Source organism: Protopterus annectens, chromosome 5.part0, assembly GCF_019279795.1.
Source record: "Protopterus annectens isolate FY-2018-M chromosome 5.part0, PAN1.0, whole genome shotgun sequence".
Taxonomy (NCBI): Eukaryota; Metazoa; Chordata; order Ceratodontiformes; family Protopteridae; genus Protopterus; species Protopterus annectens.
In genome coordinates this window covers 141,926,341-141,940,280 of record NC_056735.1, presented here as the reverse complement: position 1 = coordinate 141,940,280, position 13,940 = coordinate 141,926,341, and the positions used below count along the sequence as shown (strand labels likewise).

The window sequence follows — 13,940 nt, the reverse complement described above, 5'->3', positions numbered from 1 at the left end:
CTAACCTTTACCCATAAAATACTCCATAACACTTGGATAAAATCCCTGCTCTAAAAATCTTATGCAACCTTACACCACCTCTAGAACACTCATTTCCAGTGACAAACTCTTAGGCTAATAACTCAGCTGGGGAATCTTTATTCTCTAACGTCATTCCTAAAATATGGAATAAACTACCCACCTCCATCTCCTCTACCAGCTCCAAAGTACAATTTTAAAAACTCCTATCTACTCACTTAGAAAACACCTGGCTTTGTTCTTGCTACCCACCTGGTTAACTCTATATACTGCACTTTCATACACACTCCCTGATGTTTTTTGGTTCTACACTTCATATTACTATACTTCATATACTGTTCATATTTCCAACCTATCTTGCCTTCCTTCCTTCCTTATATATACCTAATCTACTACCTCAAATTATTTAAGTCTTCCTCAAAAATGTTGTATTTACTCAACTATATGCTAGTCTTGAGTCTGTATAACACTATACACCTTTGATGTATTTATTTGTTAAAATTGGTAATGTGTATCTCTTTTGTCTGTTTATGGCTTGTAATTTGTAAATTGTATAATGGCTTGTCATCTGTTATTTTCTTTTTGTATAATGTTTGTCTTTTATTGCTGGAGCTTTTCTCCCTGGGCCTCCACTGAAGATGGACCTGTGTCCAGTCGGACTTTCCCGGTAAACAAATGTTAAATAAATAAATAAAATAAATAAACAGTATCCAGGGCTGGGGAATATACTCCTTCCCTAGGAATCGTGCTATTTTAGTGTCAGTATATAAAATTACTAGGGGGTGTGGAAGGTGCAATCTTCTAGCCTCCCTGCAAAGAAACAATGTTTTTGTCTTTATTTTAGGAATTTTTTTGCATGGTCTGAGGGCATTCCTTGGTCCATATGTAGTGACATGCCTGCATTTGCATTGTTGAACTTTTGTTGTCAAGGATAGTGATCTCAATGTTTGGATATTTCAAATATTTTAGATATATCCTTGTCTCAACCATAAAATGGCTTTTTTTTTTTACAATAAAATGTTCTTTTTTTTTTTTTTTTTTTACCTTTTTTTTAACCTTAGTAGTAGTCTCGTGTTTCACGGACATGAAAAGAGGTACATTCAAAGTAAAAGTCTCTAGATGTTGTTTACCATCAGCACACTTGAGGAAATCTTTTCACAGCATCTAAATATCTTCAAACAAAATACCTCCATGTTTTCTCTCAGTATAAAAAATAGCACAATAATATACAGATTAGGTGGAAAGCTGCTGACAAAATAAATACTAAAATTGACAATAAAGGAATAATACTTTCAGGGGATCAATAAAACATCTTGTAGCAATACTGTATTCATGTGAAACTCAGAAAAGTATGTTGGTGGTATTTCATCATGAGAAAGGCAGTAGCTTCAGATATGGCAGCTTTGTACTGCTAATGAAATCTGTACAAGCGAGGATGATGTTACGCTGAGTGAAAGTTCAGTTATTATAAATATTGCTGCAGAAGTCCTCTTGGAAGAAAAAGTTAATGATATTAGAGATGCATCAGTATCCAAAACAAAAATATATCTGAATAAAATATCAAGGATTACAAGAAATAATGCAGACTGTATTGACTTTATATGTCAAATATAGGATATGATTCAAGAAAATATCAGTATGCATTGTCCATGATTAGAAGAATATGCTTACCTTTCATAGCCTTTAATCACCCGCTGTAGCCTCCGTTGATAGCTAAGAAGATCGACAGCCAATGGATTAATTAGTGTTATCTGCTTCTTGCTTTTGCCCACATGTGCTAGTGGTAATATCTAGTATAATTTAAAATAAATACTTCAAAATCTGCAGGAATTTTATATCTGAGTCTTCCCAGCAATTATGAAGTTGTCAAAACTGAATGCTAGATATATTCAAGAGGCAGAAGATGCAACTCAAAAAATACATGAAACATATTACTTGTTTTGTTTAGTTTTGCTTTGTTTTTGGATTTCTGTGTTCTACCTTGTATTATTTAACTACTTATTTGATGACTAAATGATACCAATGGGTACATCAGACTGAATTTTATAAGGGAACTGTTAAACCTGAGAAATAATAAAATATTAAAAACATACAATAATATATAAATTCATAACATTGCTGAGAAAAAAATGACTAAGCACTCTGTACAGTTAATGATGTTTAAGCAGCAGCCTCCTCTCTTTTCCTTATTAGTTAGGATTAATGAGCTTTTAAGTAGAATTAATGCACTAACAAAATAATAATACCCCCCAAAAAATATAAAAAATGACCATAACATTAATCTAGAAAACAGCTAGCATTTTGTTTAGCATCCTGTCTATGGCATACCAGATAATTAAAACTGTTGGGATTGCTCACAGAAATGTCTTGATTTTTAAATAATAAAATTTGAGATCACAGTAACAGTAAGCAGCACACACTCCTTTTATGTATAGAGACACCGTATTGCCAGTTGCCATGCTTGAATGGTACAACCTTTCCCAATAATGATGTCTACTAAGAATTATCTGCTAAGACCATAGGGACTACAGAGTAGCACATCAAAGTCTGCATTCTGTGAAGTGCACAAAATGCCATCTACGAGTGGTAAAATAGTGCCTAATACATGTTTTAACAAATAAAACATACTAGGAGTTATCTGATAAGACCACAGTGACCACAATGTAATACATTAAAGGATGATTTCAATGAATAACTAATATATCTGTTATGTGCGGGGAGACAAATGACTATCAGAAAAAAAAGTATATACAAAGGCAAGTTAATTACAGCAAGTAGGATGACCTCTCTTGACGATGATTTTGAGGAAGAGTGTGAATTTTTGGAAGATTTGCTCATGGAAAGGGGGTACCCTGCAAATTTACTGAGAGGTATTAGAACAGAAAATAAGGGTCTCCATATCGAAAAATATTTTCCCTTATTGGTTAGGGGTACCCTGATTACTGGAAACTACTATCCTGTATTGGATATGGACCAATATAAGAGGGCACTCACTACTGAATACAATACAGAGTCTCGGACGGTTGAGGAGACAGTTAAAAGAGAGTGGAATTGGTTTGTAACCCTCACTGATTTGAAGGGTCTGGTATATGAACCCATGAAAATTTTTAAAAAGGGTAGAAATTTAAAGGAACTGTTTGAGGGTTTTAAATTGCCCACAGGAGGACTAAATGCCAAAAAAGAAAGGAACATTTAGATCTGGAGCATGTTCACAATGTGCCTATGTTTCTAATACTGACCACATACAGATTATGGGTAGGAATAAGGTGAATTTTGGAACCAGTTATAGTAACTGTCATACTAGTGACCCGTGGGCCTTGTGGAGCCTTTTATATGGGCAAAACTAAACAAAAATTAAAAAAACATATTTACGAGCATTTGTATGACATCAGGACAAGGAATGATAAAAAAATACTTTGTATAAACACTCTGAGTTGTGGGTAAGCAAATTTTTCCTTTTTCGTTCTGGATATTATTCGAGCTAACGCTGGGGGTCCTTGGGACACAAGACGCGAATTCCGTGAACTATTCTGGCAGGTGACTCTGGATGCTGCCAAGCCCCCCTCTCCTGGTTTAAATAAGAACATCTCCATTGCCCCACTATTAAAACTAAGAGCTGCCAAATTATAGAGCCTTCTATATATTTAGTTAAATGGCACTATATTTACACATATGCATTTTTGCACTTATTTCTTTCTGACGTGCTTATGGAACTAATTTTTACATCTTATAATGTGGTTAAATTATACCTGTCCTATTTTTAGGTTTTGTCATTCTTTTTTATAAATTGAGATAAAAGAACATTATAGCATATAATTAGGGTGATTTTATAAAACATGTTCTACAAGATGCATTAATTCATATAACCACTGGATGGAGGCAATGGACTATTCACAATGTAAAAAGTTGATCTTTTAATACGTTTTTTCAAAACGGTTTTAAAATTTTTTATTGTTGGATTTATTTTTATAATACATATTTCTAGAGAATATATATGTTACATGAAAGTTATTTGTATTATTTTAAGGTATTTTTGCATTGTATTTTAGCTTTATACTAACAGAGAGCCTTTTAATTTGCTGTGGATAATTTAATGGTTTTTTTTTATTGGTGGAATTTCAATTGTTCTCAGTTTAAATTGTAGTAGGGAACACAGGAAATTTATCTGATGAAGTCTTGTAGCATAGAAGAAAACATATCTGTATTTAATTACATAGTTTTCTTATTGCTGATAGTTTTTGTGGCGTGTTTCCAGCAGCCTCTGACCTTTCATTTGATTATAAATTTTATGAGGTACTTCTGGAGCTTTAGCAGGGGACCACCAACCTTACTCAATTTAGCATTTCAGCAAAGGACTACAACTCAGTACTTAATGAACTTAAGGGCAAGCTCTATGATAAGGCAGGGTACCATAGGAAAAGTCAGATTTGAGAAACTGGATAACATTTATTGAGCAGATAAAGATCTGGAGGGAGGCCCACCCTGTTGCTTTTACCCCAAGTTTTTCTAGTGATCTTGTTAAGAAATGTAATAATATTCATTTAATACTTATCCCTGCACACTTTAGGCAAAGGTTCCAAATCCAGTAATACATGAGATAGTTCTATCTCACCATGCTCCAGTCAATTTACTAATAAACATAGATAGGATTACCCAGAAGGTTACAAAAGGAGATGGGCTCATTTTAGATGAAAGACTCAAAGTCATAAAGAAGGGATCAGGTTTATTATTTCTGACATTTACACTAGGGATATCTATTATGACTTCTTGTATGCCTTCCTGGTAGGCTTTGTTTGGAGAACGTAAGATAGCCACATGTGGGGTTATCTTGGGGAGGGTGGACTTTAGGAAGAAAGAAGAAGAATGAAGGATCATAGAGCTGAAGTGAGTGAACTGAAAATACTGCAAAGTAGAATAACTGAAATGGGAGATTCTAAATACTTAAAAAAATCTAAAGATGAAACTATCTATGGAATATGCATATTGGAGTTAACCAAAGCAGTGGCTGAGCTTTTAAGGAAGGGACAATTTTGGTGACTGAAACAGGAGGGAGACCTTAAATGTACAATTTGCTTTTTTAAAACAGTAGTCTCCTCAAACATTCATACTACAGATTATCACTCAGTCAGGGGACACTATTACAGGAAAAAATAATCTTAGAGAAGGGTTTCATAGCTTCTGTGTCTCTCTCTACAGCCCTGTCCAAAATACAGCCATTTCTTTGTGGAACTTCTCAGTGGCTGGTGCAAATCCAGTTAGCTCAAATGGAAACAAGGTCTTTACTAAACCCATCAGTGATTTAGAGGTAAGAACAGTACTTTCTAGACTCAAACTTAGTATAGCTCCAGGCTTGGATGGCTTCCTATTGGAAGTTTATAAACGGGGCAGAAGAGACTTGGGGAAAGTACTGGCATAGGTTTATACTACCCAGAATTTTGTGTAGTGTTCCATCCTAGAATGCAACTTCAGAACAGGACCAAACCGATAAAACCACACAAAGCTGGATACAAACCTTGAGGATCACCACTGGTTTAATAAAACGTATAAGCACTTTCATCTCAAAACACAACACAAAACGTCTTTTTCTATCTGAAGAAGTCTCGTGTTGTATTTTGAGATAAAAGTGCTTATACATGTTGTCGTTCGTCCAGACAGGATAAAACAACAAGTGGTTGTGAGTTCAGTTCAAACAGCTTTATTACAAACAAACACATTAGGAATAAGGCTTTGTAGCTTAAACTTAAATAAACTTATAAACAGACTCACTACCACACTCATATATGTTAACACTTTGGCTGTTTTCTCAAAATGGCACTGCTGCCTGCAAGTGCTCAGTATTTATATGCACGTGCTATATCTGGAAATGCTTCTTAAAGGTACATACACACGCTCTGTTCTAAATCCTCCCTCTTTGAGAAATGATTCATATATGAAATGACAGTATTCAATGACATGCAATTTACAGAAATTATCTTTCGACATGCAATTATACAGAACTAATTCTTCGACATGCAATCATACAAAATCAGACTCAAAACAATCATGTCCAGTTTGCTGTGTATTTTACACTAGGTCTAGAAATACGACCTGATCATGTAACATAAAAGTTGGAATTAGATCTGGCAATGGGAAGTGTCTTCAAGGAATTTTCAACTTTGGGGACATCCAGGAAATCATCAGGAACGGTAATGGATAGTGAGACGTGTTCTTCGGTATGAACATTGTCAGGGTTGCTCTGGGATCTTGAGTCTGTATCACAGGTATGATGCTGCAATATCATTTCTGATACAGGACGAAGATGCCTGTGGTTTCTCCTGTATTCTATACCCTCAGATTCCAATAAGTAGGATCTCGGATCGGCACATATACCTCTCACTTGACCAATTTGATCAAAGCCTTTCGATGTTTGTATCCTCACTGTCCCTCCTTCTTTTAATGGACGAAGAAATCTGCTCATTTTATCATAGCTGGACTTCAGAGAAGAATGCTTCTTAAAGGTTGGGCTGTGATTGCCTTGTTGTTGTTAGCATTAGGCACCAACAAACTAGAACTGATAGACAAGGTTGTTCTGGTTTGCCTACATAAAATCTCTGAGCAGGTGAGCCAAGTAGATTGTCACAGGGTATATTTATGAGATTAAGTAAATTCAAGAAGATATCAGTATTGTCATGCTTTGACTTCTCTAGTAATTGCTTTGCACTCTGTGATGCACGTTCAGCAAGGCCGTTTGAATGTGGGTATTCAGGACTAATAGTAACATGGATAAAGTCCCACTCTTTTGCAAATCTCTGAAACAATTGACTGGTAAACTGGGTACCACTGTCAAAAATAATTTTGTGTGGACTATCATGGACTGAGAAATGACGTTTCATCTTAGTAATAACAGCACTGGATGTTAGGTTTGGAAGCAAATCAATCTCAAACCAGTTGGAATAAGAGTCTACCAACACTAAGTAATGTTGATTGTTCCACTCAAATATGTCAGTGGCTACTGATGACCACGGTAGTCCATGAATTTGGCTTAGCTGAAGTGGATCTTTTTGCAACTGTGGCTTTGTATTGTTGAATGCTGAACAGGAAGAAAGCACTTCATCAATGTCTTTTGATAGAGAAGGCCAAAATACTAGTCCTCTCGTCTTTCTTTTGTTAGAATCAGAACCTGGGTTGCTATGATGCAAAATCTGAATCTATTCAGGTTGTAAGGAAGTAAGAGCAACAACTTTTGGACCTTTGAAAATGATACCATCTTCCATCAACATCTCATCTCTGTATGGAAAATAGGGTTGCATTTATGTTCTGGTGGTACACTACATTGCTTTGATGACCATCCTACATTGATGAAGTGGTTCAGCTTTTGCAAAATTGGATCAGTCTTTGTATGCTCTCTTAGCTCATCAAGTCTCATGGTAGAAAAATTATGTACTTCCATGACATCAAAGTCAAAATTCTCTGCATCAAGCTGTTTGTGATATTTCTGGGCGATCTGGATAAGGTATCAGCCAGATAAAGAAGTTTACCTTTTGTATAAACCATTTTGAAATTGTACTTTTGTAATCTGAGCATCATTCTTTGCAGTTCTGCTGAAGCTTAATGCATAGGCTTCTTTAAAATAGTGATTAGAGGCTGATGATCAGTCTTGATCTGGATAGCTCGGCCATAAATATAATCATGGAACTTCGAACATGCCAACACAATTGCCAAAAGTTCCTTCTCAATTGGAGCATACTGCATCTCAGTTTTGCTAAGAGTTCTAGATGCACAGGCAACAGGTCTGCCCTCTTGAAGAATAACTGCACCAAGACCGAACTTTGAAACATCACAAGAAAGAACTACTGGTTTGTGGACATCATAGTATCTCAATGTAGGCAAGTTGGCAATTTGCTGTATGAGATTATCAATTGTTCTCTGGTGTTGCTCTAAAGACCAGCCAACATGTTTGCATGTCAGCTCTCTTAAAGGTGCTAATAACTCACTAAAGTCAGGGATGAATTTGCCCAAATAGTTAACCATACCAAGAAAACGCTGTAGGGCTTGGACATTGTCTGGAGTTGGGATCTCAATAATGGCTGCTTGTTTAGAAGGGTCTGGTCGTAAGCCTGTACTGGTAAATAAATGACCTACATAAGTAACTTCTGGTAATCTGAATTTACATTTCAGAGGATTAAGCTTCAAGTTCACTTCATGCGCTCTGTCCAGAACTTTCCTGAGGTTTCTGTCATGCTCTGCTTCACCATTGCCTTCAACCAGAAAATCATGAACTATTATAGCACATGGGTAGCCTGAAAAAATTTGATCCATTGCATGATGAAAGACTTCACTAGCAGAATTTATTCCAATAGGTATCCTGAGGAATGTGTATCTACCAAATGGCGTGCTGAATGTAGTCAGTAGCAAAGATTTGCCATCAACCATTGCTTCCCAAAATGAACTCTTTGCATCTAAGGCAGAAAAAACAGTGGCATTTGGCATGAGTGCAGCAATCTCCTCAACTGTATGCATAGGATGATGAGGTCTCTTTAATGCCTTGTTCAATTATCTTGCATTAATGCATATTCTGATTTAATCTGATTTTTTCTTATGAGAGGCAACCATGGAAAATACCCACTCAGGTGGTTCTGTGACTGGACAAATCACACCTTGCTGCACCATTTTGTCTAACTGGACCTTGACTTTGTCCTGCATAGCTACTGGAACTCTCCTTGCTGGTCTGATGACTGGACTGATCTCTGGATCTACTTTCATGGAGTACATAATTGGAAGTATGCCTGACATGTCACCGAACACATCAGTAAAGCTGGAACTGGGACATGTGCTTACATGATGTAATTATTTGGTAAAAGAAAGTAGTTTCATTCTCAAACTGTCTCTGAGACCTAATAATGACTTTAGAGGTCTTTGGACCACATAAAACTGCAAGCTGTAACTTTTCCCAGCCGAATAGCATGAAAGTACTACTGAGATTTCTGTTTGAATCTTTTCACCTCCATAAGCAACAAGTTGCACACAATTTTCCAAATTAAGTTGCTCACCAGCTGTCACTTTAGCAAATGTTTTGGCTGACATTAAATTACACTTTGAACCATTGTCTACTTTGAGCTCTGTGGGTTTGCAATTGATCAGAACAGTACAAAATACCTATTTTTTTGACAACAAATCTACTGCATTAACCTTTTCACCAACCACTGATACACCATCACAGAGAAAGTAGAGTTTTAGCTTTCTACATGATCAACTTGCTTTTTGGATGACCTTTCTTAATAACTGAATGAGGCTTGACTGATTTCCAAATTTTTGAAAGTGGTTCCATTTTTTACACTTATGGCATTGCTGACCAAATGCTATGCACTTGTCTCTTTTAGGCTCATGAATAGCTCCACAATTATGAAAGTTTACAATAAGATTTGACTTGGGTTTTGATGACTCACCCGTATACTGCACTGAGCATGTTTTTTTTTACTGAGATAGTGTTGGAACCTGCTAGAAGGTTATCTAGAGGCTGCTAAAATCATGCTCTTATCACTTGCAAGCATGTATGTGTGCCTTTCCGTAAGTTCATGGATTTGACAAATCTCTATGGCTTTGTTCAACATTAAATCACTGTCACAAAGCAAAATCTTTCTCACTGCAGCACAATTAACACCACACACAAGCCTGTCCTTTATTAACTCATCTTTTGAGTCACCATATCTGCACATTTTAGCCTTATTTCTCAAGTCAGTGATATAAGCTGCAAAAGTTTCACCTGGCTTTCGTCTCTTGTATAAAATAAGTATCACTCTAATGTAACATTTATTTGGGGCTTGCCATTTCTCTAAATTTATGTTTCAAGCACTCGGGGTCCTCTGTTTTTTTCAGCTGGTACCACAATATGGTGGTTTCCCCCTCTTCTGCATATACTTCTGGTGAATGCACAAATGAACGCTCTCTTTCAATGGCCTCTGACCCAGCTAAGTTAAGCAAAATGATTGCCCTCATACATGCATCTTTGTCAGAAAAAAGATGTTTGTGTAAAAATATCATATTCCTGCTCAAATACTCTCCAATTCTCTGCAATATTATGATCAAACACAAGTGGACTAGGTCTGTGAAATGCTTCAGCCATATCAACATACAGTAGTGAAGATGCTTGGAATTATGTGTGAACACACACACATAAATATATGCCAGAATTTTATGCCAGAACTTGTAATTATGCCCAATAGCACAACATATACTTTGAAATAACTGCACTTTGCCAAATAAGTCTCCGTAGCACAAGAACACTTTAACATCACTGTACTTTATGAAATCACTCCTTATCAGTGCAAAACACACTTCAAAATGACTACTTTGCAAATAAACTGTACATGGCAGAAAAAGCTCAGAGTAAGAAACACATCAAAATTAATGCAATTTGCAAATAAACTGTATACTGCATAGAAACCCTTCAAAATGCCCGGACTTTGCAAAATAACTCTGTACAGTATAAGAAACACTTTGAAATGCAGGCAATTTGTGAATAAATGCACACAGCACAAAAAACTTTTTGAAATGGCTGTACTTTCGCTGCACTTTGCAATATAACTACTTTGCACACAGCAAACTCTTTGAAATAATTGTACCACAATAAAGCACATACTCTGCAAACACTTTGCACACCTTGAGATACTTCAAACAACTCTAGTTATGCTTTGAATGGCTTTGGTCAATGCAAAATAGTAGCTTGTGCCCAAACATGGTCTTTTAGTAAAAAACATGGAGTCGTCTTATCAGGCAATTTGCAGTACTGCACGGTTGTTATAATATAGGCAGGGACCACTGCTCCACTCACACACAACAAACATTGAAAGCAAGGCTATCTGTTATTGTCTGAGCCCTAATATCGTATCAAACAATGTCCAGTGCTGTGCTAATGTTACATTATATTATTCAGTAAGATTTTGTCCTACTCTCATACATAAAATATATGGTGATTCACCAAAAACATTTTAAACTGAATTATGTTTATTTTATAGCAATAAAATACAACAATACACAGAAATTAATTCACACTAAGATAATGAAAGAAAGAAGAAGAGGTACTTGTTATAGCAGACTGTTTAGTCAAGAAAGGTTTTGTAATACAAGGAGCATCAAAATACAGTCTGAATTTAGGAAAAAAATATTATTTTGTTAAGTACCTTTCTGATGAAAGAAATGTGCTTTAACAGGGTTTTGTTGAGCACCTTTCAGTCCTGTTAAGATGTAGTCTTGCATTATAGCATTAATGGCAGACAACACGGAATAGCAACTAATTAACAGCAGCCGACACAAGACAGCATCCAAAGCTAGAAAAGCTTTAAAAGTTGTAAAGCAGTTCACAGTGTGATATAAAAAGTGGGGCAGAGTGAAGTCTCACAGGTATTTTTATGGCTTTTGAACCCCTGTGTATTATGAAGAACTATGATCAGGCCTCTTCAGTTGTAACTCAGTTATTATGTTATTTTAAAAGGATGTTAAGACTCCCCTCTTGAGCTTTGCTTAGGCCTGTTCTTGAGTTGAATTTCTTGAATTCCTCATCTTGATCATATAACAAGTTGGCTGTGATCACTTAACTGGACACACAGCCCTCTATACTCTGTAATGGAGATTCAGTTTCTGGTCAGTTGTTTTAACCATTTGCTGGATGTATTGATCATATTTTAGGTTCTGGTCTACATGACAGAAGTTGCATGTTATCTACTACATCAATGTGTGCTCTGTTTACTGAGTATAAGCAGATGTAATTATTTATTGGCTAGTGGGCTGATGAATCTATGAACAGTACAGCCTGCTTTTTTCTTTGGCATTTACTAGCAATTTTGAGTTAATCAGCCATTGCTCAGTTTTAAAGAAGGATGTTTGTGAGTTGGAGTTAAATTCTTTAATACATTTAGAAGAACTGAATCATTCACATGGTGAATGGCTCTGAGGCTGTGTGAATGTCACTGATGATTATACTGAAAAGAAAAGAGTCAACTATAGAGACTTTGGGAACTTAGAATGTGGTAGGTTTGGGAGCTGAGACAATTTCTGACGAGTGGTCAGGCTAAGTTCAAACCTATTTTAGAGTGCTGGAAGTTGAGGTGACAGAGTCTGGAGCAGAAAACTGGATAACAAACAATGTTGAAAGCCTTTGAGAAGTTTAGTAAGGGAGGGTGCAACTAGTGTTGAGCTTGCTTCATAACTAGTTTCTAAATACTAGCAATATATTTACATTAGTCTTTCTTGCTTGGAATCCATGTGAGTTTTTAGCAAGAATTTGTTTTCATGCAGGTGTTTAGGCTCATAGGTTCACATACAAGTCATAAACAGTCCTTAGACCATTACAAGCCTAACCAATAAACTTAATTTAAAAATTCTTTTTTTAAGATGTTTGTTTAAATTTAACACATTAATACAACTTATTAACATTCAAAAGAAGAACAATCACACAGAAAATACAACTAATTGCAATGGTGTCTAAATAAAAACAATTAAGCCTTATGATTCAAAGAAGGATCTACATGTATGACAATTAACATAACTATTTTTAACTTTGTAAATTAGCGTTTTTCTAACACCTTCAATTTTAATTAATTATTATATTCAGAGGTAACCTTATTTGCTCTCGTCGTAATACTGATCAATTCATTGTAACATACAATGTCTGCAGTACTTATGAATTACATAAATATGTGGGGGTAATTTCAGTTTTCCAATTTTCTGTAATGACTTTTCTAGTAATAGCTAAATTACACAAGAGAAGAGGATGTTTTATTCTGGAAACACTTTGGGGAATAAAAAAATGTTTTAGATAAAATAAATTTGTCTGTCTCCAGATCTTGCAAAAAAAACACCGATTGCTTTCAAAAAAATATTGCAAGATTTCACAATCAAAAACATATGTTGTCAGTCAGCTTTTAGCATAGCTTTACATCTCAAATATCTAACATCTTTTTTATACAATAGTTAAAATTTATGAGGAGTAATAAAGGTTATATGCAAGAATGTCCATGAAAATAATTTCTAATCAAAAGAGGATGTAGTTTTTGTGATGATAACAAAATTAAAGTTTTATTAACTTCACTTACGTTTGTGTGACTGATTAGTGAAAAATAATCCAAATAATCATTTTAATATATACTTTTGTATCCTTAACAAGCTTATAAAGTTTAGATAAATACAATTTTCCTGAACCATTTTTAAATGAAGGTTAAATATAAAATCAATAAAGGGTAGACAGTTATTCCTTATTGTATTACACATTAATTCAATTTTAGAATTAATTTATTATTAATTTTGTATTACCAGCCAGTGGTTCATTATCACTATCATATTTAGTCATTACAAAATCATATTAGAGTAATTAATCATTTAGTACTCCCCAAAATCAAACATTGAGCTTTTAGTCGTATAATTTAGTGAAACAAGTATCAATAACATCATCAGCTAAACATATGGGAAATATTGCAAAGTATATATTCAAAAATTCCATCCAGCCTATTAAATCATCAGAGCTAAAGCAAATATGTATTTGCCCCTAGAATTTTAAGCAAGTTGTGAAAAAATATTCAAGAAAATATAAAACTTGCAAATATAACCACATACTGAGAAGAGTCAATAATTGCCCTACATAAAAAAAGACAAAAATGACAACAACAAATTTTACTAGACAAGTTCTTTTGTCTAAAAAATAATAAGGACTTCTTCAGAAATGAACAACTTTTTCTTGGTTTACATGGTATTTGTTATAACTGTCCCATATGGCCATGTGAATGTACCAGCAAAACTTGCATTATATTTAGATTCTTCAATGGAGTGGGTATATTATTTTTATTCAAGGTGGGGAATGCAATACTTCTCCAAAGCAAAGCTGCATTGTTCTGACATATGTTCATTGAAAACTTCTGATACTGGTTGCCAAAATTTTGCTGCTAGTATCC

The 13,940-nt window shown here is 35.1% G+C and overlaps 1 protein-coding gene across 1 annotated transcript in view; it reads right to left on the bottom strand.

The window, feature by feature from the left end:
• VWA3B (von Willebrand factor A domain containing 3B) overlaps window positions 1–13,940 on the bottom strand; it is a 2,054,405-nt gene that overhangs the window by 598,924 nt on the left and 1,441,541 nt on the right. The window contains exon 18 of the mRNA XM_044071813.1: window positions 1,690–1,808. Coding sequence (XP_043927748.1) covers window positions 1,690–1,808 — 119 coding nt within the window. The remainder of the gene's footprint in view (window positions 1–1,689; window positions 1,809–13,940) is intronic.